This window comes from Cannabis sativa, chromosome 9, assembly GCF_029168945.1.
Source record: "Cannabis sativa cultivar Pink pepper isolate KNU-18-1 chromosome 9, ASM2916894v1, whole genome shotgun sequence".
Classification (NCBI taxonomy): domain Eukaryota; kingdom Viridiplantae; phylum Streptophyta; class Magnoliopsida; order Rosales; family Cannabaceae; genus Cannabis; species Cannabis sativa.
Genome location: NC_083609.1, coordinates 53,495,680 through 53,511,438, shown reverse-complemented (window position 1 = coordinate 53,511,438; position 15,759 = coordinate 53,495,680). Strand labels below are relative to the sequence as shown.

General features: G+C 34.2%; 2 protein-coding genes across 2 annotated transcripts; one reads left to right on the top strand and one right to left on the bottom strand.

The window, feature by feature from the left end:
• Window positions 1–697: 697 nt before the first annotated feature.
• On the top strand, window positions 698–11,953 carry LOC115722878 (uncharacterized). Its single transcript, XM_030652229.2, has 14 exons — window positions 698–974; window positions 1,372–1,902; window positions 2,260–3,459; window positions 3,544–3,871; window positions 3,973–4,228; window positions 4,321–4,537; window positions 4,634–4,983; window positions 5,107–5,622; window positions 5,949–7,134; window positions 7,287–7,634; window positions 8,180–8,417; window positions 8,552–11,193; window positions 11,287–11,435; window positions 11,536–11,953. Exons 1-14 carry the CDS (start codon window positions 870–872, stop codon window positions 11,840–11,842), a joined length of 8,373 nt encoding a protein of 2,790 aa, XP_030508089.2. The 5' UTR covers window positions 698–869; the 3' UTR covers window positions 11,843–11,953.
• A 1,109-nt stretch (window positions 11,954–13,062) lies between these two features.
• On the bottom strand, window positions 13,063–15,240 carry LOC115722979 (protein SLOW GREEN 1, chloroplastic). Its single transcript, XM_030652371.2, has one exon. The coding sequence runs from the start codon at window positions 14,339–14,341 to the stop codon at window positions 13,385–13,387; it is 957 nt and encodes a 318-aa protein (XP_030508231.2). The 5' UTR covers window positions 14,342–15,240; the 3' UTR covers window positions 13,063–13,384.
• Between the last annotated feature and the right edge of the window lie 519 nt (window positions 15,241–15,759).

Here is a 15,759-nt window from a genome sequence, read left to right as displayed (position 1 = left end):
TATTTTTGTTTTATTTTTTTTGTCATAAATTAAAAAAAATAATTATTTAATATATATATTAAATAATAATATGATATTATTTTAATTATTTTCAAAAGAATTTACTGTAATAATATTTTACAATAAAAAATACTAATTGTAATATGAAAGAGAAATAAAATATAAAATTATATTTTTAATTGATATAAATTTTTTTAACACTTTTAAAATATCTCATTATTAGAGATTGCTCTTATAAATAATTAGCGATTTTTTATAATAATTATTAAATTGTCTCTAAATTAATATATATTGATCCCACATCATAATACAAGTAATAAATGTTAACAGATACGTGTAGTATTTAACACTTTTTTATATATTAATATTGTTATTAGTCTAACTAAATATCATAATAATTTTTAAAAAATATTATTAGTAGATCAAAAGTCGACATATAGCAATACACTTAGTTTAGGGTAAATGAAAGGACTGTAAAAGATGTCCAAAGAAGTGGTTGATGTGATGTATTGTTTGTACACACGAGACTTGCTGTACTGACTACTATAACACTACTCTTATGACCTTTAACTTCTTCCTTGGAAATATAATATACATTGAAATTGAATTGAATTGACTATTATGATTATTGATTTCCCTATTCCACCAAAAAGCAAAGCCTATATGTTATTTTTAATATAAAAGCATGCAAACAAGAGCTTTTATTGTACTATCTATGTATCTATGTTGTTATGTCCTCTTAACTTCTCTCTTTTCTTTTATTCCTTTCTTTTAAAAAGAAAACCAACTCTAGTGGGTAACTCAATGAATGAATATGTTGAATTAAATTATGTGATGGAGAATTAAGGTTTCAGAAAGTTCTGATATTGATGATGAGGATGAGGAGGAATTCATCTGTTGCTGATCTTTTTACTCATACTATCTTTTCTTGGTCTCTTGAAGATGTTACAAATGAAAATCTTTTCATCAACAAGGTAATTACTTTGCTTTTTCTTGTTTTAATCACTTGCATTTCTATGATCATGATTATGATTATTATTATCTAAGTGATGATGATCTATATGTTTTCTTGTATTTTTGTATAAATATTTTTTTGTATGCAATTTTCAGTCACTTTAAAGAAAAGTGTTTGCTTAAACTACCATTAAATTAAGCCATTGTTTCTTTTATTCATTTTTCTTGAGTAATTTCTTAACCAAGTTATATCACTACTGCATTTCAAAACTTTTGTTCAGTCAACTCCTTTTTCTGATTTTTGTGTGTTCATCTGCCATATGATTAGTATGATTTATCATCATAGTTATACACTTCCAATAAACCTTTTGATTCATAAAACATTTATTTCATTTTGGTTGTATTTATTTTTTGTAGATTGAAAAGATTCCCAACTCATTTCAATCAGCTGGGCAGTATTTGGGGTCTTATATCAACCCTTTATTGGAAGAAACTCGAGCTGAATTAAACTCGAGTATGGAGATCCTATATGGAGCGCCTTTTGCTGAGGTAACCACTTTCGAAGAAGCTAAACCGAATGGGAAAAGAAACTATAGATTTCGAGTTAATAATTGGAGAAACAAACACAGTAAAGGTGGCAAGGAGCCTTACAAAACTTTGCCTGGAGATGTTTTTATTTTGACTAATGGTAAACCAGAATCGGTTGATGATCTTCAAAGGGTAGGCAGGTCTTGGGCTTTTCTATCACTTGTTAAACTCATTGGAGATGGTGGTACTACTTTCACAGTCAAGGCATCAAAGGAGCTTCAACATGACTTTCAGAAGGGACAGACGTCGCTGTTCATCGTTTTCTTGTCGAATTTAGTCCCTCTCAGAAGAATATGGGAAGCATTGCATATGTCATCCAATCTGGAGTTTCTAAATAAAGTTCTGTGCATTGATTCTGAGGTAAGATTTAGGAAAGCAGTGAATATGATTGTCTGTAAACTTATATAACTGTGTTTGGTTGTGCATGCGAATATTTAGTTAGATTATTGTTAATTGAATTACATTGTTTGGTTGAACACAAGAATCTGATAAATTGTTATGAAAAATTCATTGTATCATGATCGAAGGAAATGTTTAAAACTCACCATTTTCAAAGGATTCAAGAGCTCCCTCCCATGGAGTATACCAAACAAGGGAATGTGGAGGATTTACCATGGAAATATTACATCATACCGAACAGCCCCTTAATATATTTTTCATTAGAGATAGAATATTATACTTTTGTGACTGAATTTTCTATACCCTTTATCATAACAGGTTGATAGATGGTGTGATGGCTGTTTCAAAATAAGTAATGGAATATGGGATGGAAATTCGGTGAAGAACTTGTCTTCTGAACTGAATGTGTCTCAGACCAAAGCTGTTCTTTCATGTCTTCATATGATGGAATGCAAGAGAAAATCTTCTTTGGAACTTATATGGGGTCCTCCAGGAACAGGAAAAACAAAAACTACAAGTACTCTTCTTGTCACCCTGTTGAGAATGAACTATAAAACTCTTGTTTGTGCTCCAACGAATGTTGCAATTACTGAAGTGGCTTCTCGTGTCCTGAAGATGGTGTTAGGTTCACATGGTGATGATGGTTCGGTCTGTCCATTGGGGAATATTCTTCTTTTTGGCACTAAGGAGAGACTCAACATTGGTGCAGATCTTAAAGACATATATCTGGATGATCGAGTTGAACAGCTCGAAAAGTGCTTCAGATCATATGGTTGGAGACATAGCTTAAATTCCATGATAGATCTTCTCGAAAATTCTGTTTCTAATTACAAAAACATGCTGGAGATTGAGTCAACCAAAGAGGAAGAAGAAGCAAGCAGTACTAAAAGTAAAAATCAAGAGAAGAGAAAAGTTGGCAAGAAAAAACTTCCAACATTTCTTGAGTATGTCAGAGAGAAATTTAACATGATTTTCTCAGAACTTAGAGAATACATCTCTATCATCTGTATGCATACAGCGAAAAGTTTCATTTCGGGGAAAATATTTCAAGATATGGTGTCCCTTACTGCCTCACTTGTTTCGTTTAAGTCATTGCTATGCAACAACAAGAATGTGGTTTCTGAAGTACTTGAAAGGATATTTTCTTGTGCTGAAGTAAATCAATATCTTTCTAATTCATTTGTAGATGATGTATCCTTGAGGCTCGATTTGAGGAGAAAGGAATGTGTTTCGAGTATGAGATCCCTTCGCAATTCCCTTGACATGCTTGACTTTTCTTGGATTAAAAGCCAAGAAGCAATGAAGGAGTTCTGTTGGAAAAATGCTTCATTGATTCTTTGTACTGTATCAACTTCTTATAAGCTTCATAGATTGAAAATTAGGCCAACCATTTTGATTATAGATGAAGCTGCACAACTTAAAGAGTGTGAATCAACCATACCTCTTCAACTTCCGGGTGTAGAGCATGCTATTCTTGTTGGTGATGAGTGGCAATTACCAGCAACTGTCAAAAGCAAAGTATGTCAAGAAACTATTTTTTCACTTGCACAAATCCTAGTCTTCTGTTGTTAATCTTGGGACTGTTCTTTGTCTGTTTTATAGGTTTCCGAGAATGCTGGCTTTGGAAGAAGTTTGTTTGAAAGGATGAGTTCACAAAATCATCCAAAACATCTCCTTAATGTGCAATACAGGATGCATCCATCGATAAGCATTTTCCCGAATTCACAATTCTATCGTAATCAGTTACTGGATGCTGCCATTGTGAAAATGAACAGCTATAGAAAGAAGTATCTTCCAGGTCCAATGTTTGGTACATATTCATTTATTAATATAATTGGTGGAAGAGAGCAGAAGGATGGAGATGGACGCAGTCGACAAAATATGGTTGAAGTAGCTGTTATCATGAGAATACTACAGAAGTTATACAAAGGTATCTGCAAACTCATTATGCATTTTTTGTAATCACTGTGAATTTTAGTTTTCTGTACATGGAATGAACATAATTACTTGTTTGCTTTGTATATTATTCAGCCCGGGTTAAGTCGAAATGTGAGCTCAGTATTGGTATTGTGTCTCCATATGCTGCTCAAGTGGTTGCAATTCAAGACCAACTTGGGAACAAGTACAGTGGAAATGATGGCTTCCAAGTAAAGGTGAAGACAGTCGACGGCTTCCAGGGTGGGGAAGAGGACATAATAATAATGTCCACCGTACGCTGCAATAGTCGCCATTCACTGGATTTCATATCCAAACCACAAAGAATTAATGTTGCTCTAACAAGGGCTAGGTATGAATATGATCAAACTATGTTGAGTAAATTCTTCAATGGTTTCCATTAAGTTTGGAAAATAACAACTGACTATTTTTTCATGTCTTCAGGCACTGTCTTTGGATTTTGGGTGAGGAAAGAACTCTTGTTAATGATCAAACTGTTTGGAATCCTATAATCACTGATGCAAAAAATAGAAGATGTTTCTCTAATGCTGACAGTGATGAAGATTTAGCCAAGGCTATCATAGAGGTCAAGAAAGAGTCTGGTCAATTTGATGATATGATTGATAAAGATAGTATACTTTTCAAGCGTTCTAAGTGGAAGGTACAGTTTTCAGTAGTGAAAATTTTTAAGGATTAGACATTAGTGTGTTATCATATTTACTGCTAATCTGGTTCTTTTGTACTCCAAATATTGTAGGTTTTTTTCAGTGAAAACTTTCTCAAGTCATTAATGAAACTTGAAATAGTTGAAGCAAAGAGACCAGTTATTGAACTTTTACTTAAGCTTTCTGATGGCTGGAGACCGAGGAAGACTAGCGTATTGCTTTGTGAAAACTCGTTGCGAATTATGAGTTTTATGGTTGAAGGTCTTTGTGTCATCTGCACTGTTGACATAGTAAAAGAGCATGAAGAATACATACAAGTTTTGAGGATTTGGGATTTGTTGCCTCATGAAGAAATTCCAAGGTTCAAAAACAAGCTTGATGTTATTTTCGAGAAGTGCACAGAAGAATTCATCAACAATTGCAATGAAAAATGCTTGGAAGGGTAATGTTTGTTTTGTGTATAAGTAAATAGTTTCCATAGTCTAAATTTGCTCAAATATACAAGCATGATTTTGGCAACCTCTTGTAGAGCTTTCCTAACATGATTCTGATTTTTTGTCCCTAGAAAATTTGAAGTACCAAAGAAATGGCCACTCTCTTCTAACATTGCATGTTTTGAGGATCTTTCCATGAACCAAGCTGGGAATGACTTTATAGCTCATTTTCAGAATTTAAGGATCAATGAGAGCTCATTGGTGATGAAATTCTACTCCCTTTCCAACTGTGTAGTGAATCACTTGTTGTCTGACCGTGATGGTAGAGAACTCGATCTCCCTTTCGAAGTACCAGAACGAGAAAGAGAGATCATCCTTTTCCATGGAAATACATTTGTATTGGGACGGTCGGGTACTGGAAAAACTACTGTCTTATCCATTAAGTTGTTCCAAAAAGAGTATGTGCACCACTTGACTTTAGAAGGACTTTATGGAGCCAACCGAAATGGGAATGGAAAATTTAACAAAAGAAATGCTGTTACAAGGAACTCAAGAAAGACCCCAGGAAAGGCTTTACGCCAGCTTTTTGTAACAGCAACTCCTAAGCTATGCGATTCTGTCAAGCAGTGCATTTCATGCTTGAGAAGGTGTGTAAAAACATTCATGAAGAAGCTAGTTTTTAGTATTATATTTGTGTGAATGGAATAGAAGTTGGCTTTTGATTCTTTGTGGTAAGGTAGTTACTTGCCTCCAAATGAAATTGATATCCATATTTACCTGAAAAGCAGAATATTAGCTAATTTTAATTGGGAATGAACTTATCAATTTACATAACCTTGTCTTGACTCATGCCTAAGAAGTATGAATTTATGCAAAATCTTGGTATGATGAACTAACTAGTATCACTTTTCTATGTCTCCAATTGTATGATTAAAATCATAGTCATTTAACATTTCCACAAATTTCCTTGCAGTGGTAGTAGTAAATCAGCTGAAGACAATATGATTGATAAGGATAATATCGATGATGAAGATTCGGGAATTAAGAACATTCCAGATTCTTTTCGTGACATTCCCGTTAGTTCATACCCTCTTGTCATAACATTCCATAAGTTCTTGATGATGCTTGATGGAACACTGAGTAAATCTTATTTCCAAAGATTTCTTGGTATGGATGAAGTTTCCCAAAATCAAATGCCCAGTTCAAGATCACATATGTTTCATTCCTTCTTAAGGACCAAGGAAGTTGATTTTAAGAGATTTTGTTCACAATATTGGCCTCGTTTTGATTCCCAGTTAACGAAAAAGCTTGATCCTTCTTGTGTCTTTACTCAGATAGTTTCTCACATCAAAGGCAGCCTACAAGCTTTGGAAACAAATGATGGTAAACTCACAAGGAAGAACTATGTTATGCTGTCAAAGGAATGTGGCTCAACTTTAAGGGGGAAGAAAAGAGAGATGATATATGACATATTTCAGGCTTATGAAAAACTGAAGTTGGAAAATGATGCATTTGATTTGGCTGACTTTGTAAATGATCTTCATTTTCGACTCAGACAAGAAAGATATCTCGGTGACAAAATGAATTTTGTGTATGTAGATGAGGTGCAAGACCTCACAATGAGTCAAGTTGCATTGTTTAAGCATGTATGCAGCAACTTGGAAGAGGGTTTTATTTTCTCTGGAGATGTTGTGAAACCAACTGCTGGGGGCATTGATTGCAGGATCCAAGATATTCGATCTGTTTTCGATAAGAAGTTTGTTCTGAAACCTATGAAGAACAAGAATGGAGTAGGGGGACATATCACCAACATGTTCACTTTGACTGAAAACTTTTGTACCAATGCTGGTATTCTAAAATTATCCAAAAGTATCATTGAACTGATCTATCATTTCTTCCCTCAATCTATCGATATTATTGAACCCGAAACCTGTATGGTCCCTGGTGAAGCTCCAATTTTACTTCAGTGTGAGACGAATGAAAATGCAATCATAAAACTTTTTGGGAAGGGTAACAGCACAAGCAGAAACGCCAATGGTTTTGGTGCCGAGCAAGTAATTTTGGTAAGAGATGAAAAAACCCGACAAAGTATAAAGGACATTGTTGGAAAGCAAGCTCTTATCATAACTATACTCGAGTGCAAGGACTTGGAGTTTCAGGTAACTGCAATGTATAATGTCCGTGTATAATCTCTCAAAAGTTTCGATTTTCCAGCACTATTTTCTCTTGTTTTTTCTGCATTCCCTAACAGAAATTTCTTGTGAGATGCTTTAGTCTAAATTTATGTAATTGTTAATGTGTTGTTTTGTAGGATGTATTGCTGTACAACTTTTTTGGATCCTCCCCTTTGAGAAAGCAATGGAGGCTTATGTATAAATACATGAATGAGCAAGATCTGATTGAATCAACATCACTGCAATTTCCTCATTTCAACGAGTGCAAACATGGGATTTTGTTGGCTGAGCTGAAAGAATTATATGTTGCCATTGGATGTTCAAAGAAGAGGTTGTGGATTTGTGATAACACTGAATTCTCCAAACCTATGTTTGACTATTGGATGAAGAAGTGTCTTGTGCAAACTCAACAACTCGATGATTCACTCGCTCAGTCAATGCAAGTCTCAAGCAGTCCGCAAGAGTGGAAATCGAGGGGTGTTGAGGTTTGTTTGTTTGTTTGTTTCATTCTTATTTCTTTTTTTTCTTTCCTGCATTTTTATTGTCACACATCAAGAATAGTGTTTGCGAATCTTCTTTGATGTGCAAGTATACACAATCACATACAAGTAATAAAATATCAAACAACTTGGTATGAAAATCATAATGATAGAATAATAATCAGATAAAAGAGTACTTCAATGAACTAAGTAAACAAAGCCTATAAATACTGAGAGTTAGTCTTGTGAGAAGGGAGGAATTTCGTGTGAAATAGTTAGAGTAAAATATTACTCATGGAGTTTACCAAGTTTCTCGAATAACTTGGGATTTTGTTTCTACTCTTGCTCTTATCAATAAACTACATTGCTTTCAAGAATAATTGTGCACAAGTGTGTATCGCAATGCCAAAATGATGGTGAAGATTCTAAAATGAACAATGATGCTAAATTGTGTTTCTGATGATATGCTTCTCTTTGATTGTTATTCTTATCATATCATCACCATCATCATCTATCATTCAAATTGAAAAATTGAATTTGATTTTGAACAGCTCTATCATGTGCACAACTATGAAATGGCCACAATTTGCTTTGAAAAAGCTCATGACACACTTTGGCAAAGGAAATCTAAAGTTGCTGGCATTCAAGCTATGGCTAACCAAATGGATACTTCCAATCCTGAAGTAATCAATTCTTTCCATAGAGAAGCTGCCAAGATTTTCAAAACTATGGGGAAGTTTGAATCTGCAGCAAGTTGTTTTATAAACTCGGGAGACTACGAACAAGCAGGTACGAAATTGTGATCTCCTTTCCATGCTTATTCTACATGAAAATGTAAGAGTATAGCTTTTCCACTATATCAAAACATTGTTCAACATGTTTCATCTCCAACAATTTATCTAAATCACCTATCATTGCTGCAGGTATGATTTATTTGGAAAAATTTGGTGAGTCAAGGTTGAAGAGAGCTGGGGAATGCTTCTCCCTGGGATGTCATTACAAGCAAGCTGCTGATGCCTATGCCAGAGGGAATTTGTTCTCAGAGTGTCTGAATGTATGTGCCAAAGGACTCTTATTTGACAAGGGTTTGGCATACATACAATCCTGGAAACAGCAAGCTAAACAAGATTCTGATTTGACTAGTAGAAGCAAAGAAATAGAAAAATTTGGCCAGGAATTCTTGGAGAGTTGTGCTCAACATTATTATAAGCTTGAAAACAAAAACTCTATGATGAGATTTGTTGAAGCTTTTAATTCCATGAGTTCAATTCGTAAGTTTTTGTGCCAATGGGGTTGTTTTGACGAGCTTATGTCGTTGGAAGAAAAATCAGGAAATTTTGTGGAGGCTTCAGAAATTGCAAAGCTAAGAGGAGATATACTAATTGTAATAGATCTTCTTGAAAAGGCTGGGAAATTTAAAGAAGCTGCAACACTTATTCTTTCCTATGTTCTTTCCAACTCACTCTGGTCTTCTGGTAAAAAAGGCTGGCCTTTACTGTTGTTTAAACAAAAGGATTGTCTTTTATCGAAAGCCAAATCATTTGCCAAGAATGAGACTCAAGACTTCTATGATTTTGTTTGCACAGAAGCTGATATTATGACAAATATGAAGAGTGACTTGACAATGAGAAAAAATCAAATGATTGCTTCTCAGAGACATAAGAGTGTTAGGGGCGAAATCCTATCTGCTCGGAGAGTTCTTGATGCTCATCTTGATTCAAAGGTCACAAACTATTTCTGGGAAGGACATATAGTGCATGATCATCTGATGCATTCAGAAGACATGATTTCTGAGACTCAGGTTTCAGTTGAGTCACTAGTTTATTTCTGGAATTTTTGGAAGGATAGAATTCTTAGAATTTTTGAATATCTTGGACGTCTGCAGACACAGGACGTCGATGAATTCACGAGTTATGGAGAATTCTGTTTGGACTATTTAGGTGTTTTGAGGCTGTCTAACAATTTGGTCACAAACTATGTATTGCTCCACTCTGATGCTGAATGGGCTAAAAATGTGGAGCAAATATATGTAAAGAGTAATGGAAAGTTAGTACTTTCTGTTGATGTTGGGCAGTTTGTATCTGCTGCTGAGATTTATTGGTCTTCAGAAGTACTCTCTGTTGGTTTTAAGGTTCTGAACAAACTCGAAGCCATTTGTACCTTTGTGACTGATAAACCCGATTCTCTTTCGAGGAAATGCAGGACTCTTACCCTTATCTATGATGTTGCACAATTTCTTTTGGAGTCCAAAAATCTAAAGAGTAAGAGAACATGTGAAAATTCAGATGATCTGAATAAATTGATAAGACTATCAACTGATTTTTCGGGAAACATTTTCCCTTTAGATTGGAAGATATCATTGGTAGAGGACCTTGTTTCATTCAGAGGAACAGACATTTGTGAGAATTTTCTGAAAATAGTGATTGCTGAGCATTGCAACTCGAGGAATAATCTGTCTTACAAGCAAATTGGAGCTGTAGCTGTATTTATACTCGGGTCTAGTAAGCTTAGTGATGAACTATTTGAGAAGATTATCAAAAGGATGGAGCAGAACCTCCCATGGAAGGCATTCTTTGAGCTTCTGCATAGGTCTAGAGGATCATACTTTTCAAACTCATCTCTTATCGGTCGGTTTCATAAAGTTTTGGTAGATGCATACTCAAATATCAGAAAAGAATGTGACCCCATATCTCCTGGTTTTTTCTTGTATCTTGTTGACCGCCTTGTGATTTGGTCATCTTCGTATAGGGGCTATTTCTATACAACAAAGTCAGCATTTGTTGAGTGGCTCAGCTATGAAGAGATTCATCCCAAGGCCACCAAGTCAAGTTCTGATAACTCAGTTGGTTTTCAACTCTCTCTTCTAGAAGTACTTCGATTTGTGATCGATGTTATTAAGGAATGCCTTTACAACGAACAGTACATGATTGATTGGATCAACAGATCTCCCTCAAGAGAGAAGAAGGCCTATTCATTACTTGTGTCTAGGATGGTTTTGATAATTTGTTTGCTTCATGCGAATTTCGGGATGTGTTCAGATTTACTCTTTGATTTGCTGGCAAGGCCTGGAATCACTTCTCACTTACCATCAAATTTTTGTGATACTCTCCAGTCACATTTTCTTAGTTTAAATCCCAATGTGCTCGCTAAAGCATTTAAGCAGATTGACAATTCTTTGGTCATTGTCAGTTTTGGTACCATTGTCTCAAAGCCTTTGTTTCCGGATGCTATACTTGTGGATCTCAGAGATAATCCTTGCAAGAATGACATAATAAGAGCATTGTTTCCGAAAAGCTTAGAAGCTTCAAAAGGTTGGAGTCAAGCTTCTGCGACAGAAGCCTGTAATTCTAAGACAGAAATAGTTTCAACAAGCGGTTCCACAGCAGGGACGAGTTCTGAGCTTAACATGGTGAGAGAGCAGAAGTTGCAAAACAACAGCATCCAGAACAAAGATGAGCCGAGCCCACCAAAGAATTTACGCTTTTGGGAAATATTTGAAGCCATTAACTCTGAAGGAAATGGAGAAGAGCAAGGGAAGCTTACATCAAATGCTCAAACAATTAAGGTAAAACCTTCACTAGTTTTCACATGAACATGTAGAAAAATTATTAAATGATAATACCAATATTTCTTTCTTATTTTCTTCCATCATTTTCAGGTGGATTTGGACAAATACATTCACCTATTAATTACAGCAGTGAATAGAATTCTTAAGAAACCTCTTGGCCAGGTCGAAAAGATCTTACCTACCGAAATGGGTTACATGTTGTATGAACTGAAGCGACTTTCTGCTGCATTGGACGCAAGGTTAGTTTTGATTCATACATTTGTGGTTGTGATCACTAATTAGTTAAGCTTTCATTTTCTGTAATGTATTATTTCCTTTGTCGGGTTATTTCTACTTCAGGTTGGAATTTCTAGTGAAAGAATTTTCTAAGAGGATACAATCAAGAAAACCAAGAATGGAAGGCGTCTTGAATCAGATTTTTCACCAGCATACCACAGATTCTGGCAACACAACCTTTCAGGGTGCTGTCAAAACCGGGAACCAGGGCGATGATGAAGAACGCAGTAAAGCCTCGTCTGAGAAAATTAGCTACTCGGATGAGGTTGAGTCACTGATTTCTAAAGCTAGTACAACTTCAGAGGTTTCTGAACCTATTAAGGCACCGGAAAACAAAGCAAAAGAAAAGGAAGGTTGTTACATTCTCTGATGCATGATACATGTTGAGTATCTATCTATAAATATATATGAACTTTTGTAATATCTCTACTTGGTTAAACAAAATGGGAAATAAATTGTGTGGATGGGGTTCTCTTTTGAAGAGAGTTTGAGGGTCTTGCTGATCTTTTTTTGAATCTCAGCTGAAGCTAACTTAGAACTCAGAATCCAAGTAGTGGAACATACATAATGAAAAGATATTAGTACCTTTTGTCTTTTTTTTGATCTGGTTGTGGAGATTGTATAAATTAAGAAATTAAATGTATGAACCTTCAAATTATTATGTAATCCTCAAGTGTGCTTCAAATCTCTTAATCTTATGTGACAATTCCAATCTTTAAGATCATAAACTGTGATTTCCTCAAAATAATTTTAAAGGTTGAGCATTTGTCCTCTAGTTAAATGAAGTTAAAATATATGTGCAAGTACATCGCCTCCTTTGGCTATACAAAGACAAAAAAACAAAAAAATACATTTTTCTTTCTTTAACAATCTCAATTGTACAACATTCAATATCCAATCACTATCAACATTCAAGAATGGAATGTGTCTTGAATTATCTATTTTGGCAAATGTCCTTAAATGCGATTGTTGAATCTAGAGACCAAACCAATTCTGAGGATGGTAATGATCATCATCATTCTTAGCACCACAACATCGAAAATTAACAATTCTAGGAATAGGTAAGTCAAAAGTTTCTGAACCTAATGAAGCACCTAAGGAATCGTTTTGCTGCTACATTCCCTGATACAAGTCAAGAGTAGTTTATATGAACTATAATTTATAAAATAAGTACCGAACTAATATCATTCGCGATTATGCAAGATGATACACAAAAGATCTTTTTTTTTTAGGTCTTCCTGCATTAGTAGGTTGTCTCATAAAACTTCATAAGTAGGCCTATATTTCTAAAAATAGTTAAATTGTTAATGGCAGGATAAAACCAAAAAACAACCCCTCACTTGCAAAATTATCGAATTGTATATGTGTGATAGCATTAGCATCTACTTTACCAGGAATATGAATGAACTCGATTATTGAAATTGCTCATGATGGCCTTTTTTAGTTGTTTCTAAACCTATTTCTTAGTTCAAGATCCCTCTTACTAACTGGAATCATTTTCCTTCCAATATTTTTCTATTGGAGCTTCCCTCATTCCTTTTATCAATCATAATTAGAAACTGGAGAGTACTAAACTTTTGGTGAATGAGCTTCAGTAAATTGCTTTCTATTCAAGTCCAAAGCCAAAAAACATAAAAATAACATAATGTGTCTATGAGTAAGGAAAATTACAGAGACAAGAATATCAGCAGTCTGCAACTCTTACACATAGAATTATTGACATAAACTTAGACAAAATTTCTCATCTTATTGAACAAAATTTCTGTGATTCCTCTGTATTTCTAGTAATCTAATTACCAATATGATAAAAACAATGCTGCCCCACATTTTTTGAGTTCAATTCATTTAGAACTATAAAAAAATAGGAGCTTTAGGCAAAAAGAACCTTATTCTGCTGAAAATTTTCAAACTCTTAATTCTCATCTGTTCCAAATAGCTTCATCCTTGACAATGGAGACCTCAAGTAGCCTTCCACTTCGAATTTCTTTGGAGAAAGTTCGCGGTACTTGGCGAATTGCTCTTTCGCCTCTGAATTCCTATCGAGCAAGCTGTAAATCATGCCTCTGCAAAAATATGGCCTAAAATCATTAGGGTCCTCGTTAGTCAATTCCTGGTAAAGCTCCAAAGCTTCATCCAATTTCTTCTGCAAGAATTGTATTTGCGCCATTATCAATTTCACATCCCGCGCTTCCTTGGGTTTGTTCTCCTCCTCAGCAATCCTCAAAGCTTCCCCCAATCGCCTAATCACCGCATCACCTTCACCATTTTTGTCCATCAACAGAGCATTCTCAAACAATGCCTCAAAAGACAAAGGATTCGTAGCAAGAATTTCCTCGAACACTTGGCGGGCACTATCAATTTTACCCATTTCGCCAAGCAACCTCGCCATCAAAAACTTCCACTCATTCTCCCCAGGCTGAGCCGAAACCAACCGTTCCAAAATCCTCAAAGCCTCATCATCCTCACCTGCCTCGAGTTTCTCCTGTAGAAGAGACTTGAGAGCATCAATGGCTTCCAAATTAGAGTCGAGAAACTCAGAAAGCGGAGAAGACGATTCCGGAACAGTATCCGATTCATCTGTTTGTTCGGTGACTGTGGCCGGAGTTTCTGCTCTGGCGTGAAAATGCGTAGACTTGCAGCCGAACATGGAAGCTGTTGCTCCGATGAGTATGGCAGCTTTGGCGAAGCTTTTGAGGGTTTTGGCAATGGGGTTTTGGGGTGAGGATTGAACAGAAGAAGAAGCAGTGAGCTTTAGGATGGGAAAATGGAGGTGGGGAGAAGAGGAAAGGGGTTTTGAGGAGGTGAAAGGTATGGAATTGGTACGGAATAGGGAAGAAGAAGAGAATGTAGCTAAGGCGGAAGAAGCCATTGTTGAAGAAAGAGGCGGAGGTTGTAAGGAGAAAGAAAGAAGAGAAAAGAGGGGTTTTAGTGTTTAGGTAGAAAAAATGGGTTTGGGTGTAAATTTATTATGGGGAAAGACCACAAGAGTAGTAGTGGCAAAAGAAATTAATTATTTAAGTTTAAAGTGTGGTTGGTAAGGGGAAAGAAAATCTTTTCTATTTTCTTAAAATAATAGCAACAAAACATGTTCTTTTCCAAAGAAAAAACATCTCATCTTCTTCTCTAATTTTTTGAAAATTTACAAAATATTTTAAAGAACTGTATTATACAAAATTACTAAAAAATATATTATTAGTGTGTACCACTATGTTCGATATTATATTGGTATAATTAAATATTGAGTCTTGTATAATTTTTAAAAAAAAAAATTAAAAAATATCGCTAACAAGGTACTCAGCATTATTGGAGCTCACTCATTTTTGTGGGATATACCATAAAAGCCCCAAAATATATTAATAGAGCATTTGGGTATAAGAAATTAGACTCTATGCCCTTTTAATATTGTCCTCTTTTATTTTACTATCTTTTTTAAAGTCTATTATTTTTATCTTTTTTAAAATACTTTACTAATTTTGCCATTGTCACTTCAATATACTCCTTATGTGACTATCTTATGTTAGGGTATTGAATAATAGCTTTTTACGTTCTATAATTTTTTTTCTTCAAATTTAGAAATATTATTAGTGTGAAAATAAAATTACTCTACAAGAAGATAATCTTAAATCCAAACATTTCTTTCAGTCATCATAAAATATATTTAATATTTATTCTATATAAAATATGCTATATAAAGAATTCTTGGTTTATGAAAAATTATTGGGTGATTTTTTTTAAATAAAAAATAAATAACAAATGATTAGATGTTGCCACGTAAAGGGTCAACATCATGTAGATAGTTAAACCTAAATATAATTAATCTAAAGTGTTGCAATTAATAATAAATTTGTTCATATTGTTTATTTTTTTATTAAAAATTATTTTTAAATTTTGATATTTAGAATTAGTTAAATTTTAAATATTATTTTAAATTAAATTTAAATGTTTTGATAGTTTAACCAGATGAGCATTTTCATTAATTGCGAAGATAAATTTAGGACGAATAATATTTTTTTTTAATTACTATTACAAAGTATAATAGTAATTTTTGTTTTTATTTAAATCACTACTATGCTTTTAAATTTCAATGATTATCACTACATTGAATATTATTAATTTTAAAATTATGATATTAAAAAAAACTAAAAACTAAAATAAAATTAACATACGTGACTTGGCACGTAAAATCTATCTAGTATGAATAATACATATCAATTTTCACAATAATATATCAAATTCATTGTAACTAAAAACCAAGGTTTGGCTCTCTCTGAAGTGCTTCCTACTATT

Bases quoted from the DNA above. Each gene is read 5' to 3' on its own strand.
- LOC115722979 (XM_030652371.2), bottom strand. From the start codon at position 14,341: ATGGCTTCTTCCGCCTTAGCTACATTCTCTTCTTCTTCCCTATTCCGT.
- LOC115722878 (XM_030652229.2), top strand. From the start codon at position 870: ATGATGAGGATGAGGAGGAATTCATCTGTTGCTGATCTTTTTACTCAT. The intron at 3,460-3,543 runs GTATGTCAAGAA...TCTGTTTTATAG, and splicing joins CAGCAACTGTCAAAAGCAAA to GTTTCCGAGAATGCTGGCTT. The intron at 4,229-4,320 runs GTATGAATATGA...TCATGTCTTCAG, and splicing joins GTTGCTCTAACAAGGGCTAG to GCACTGTCTTTGGATTTTGG.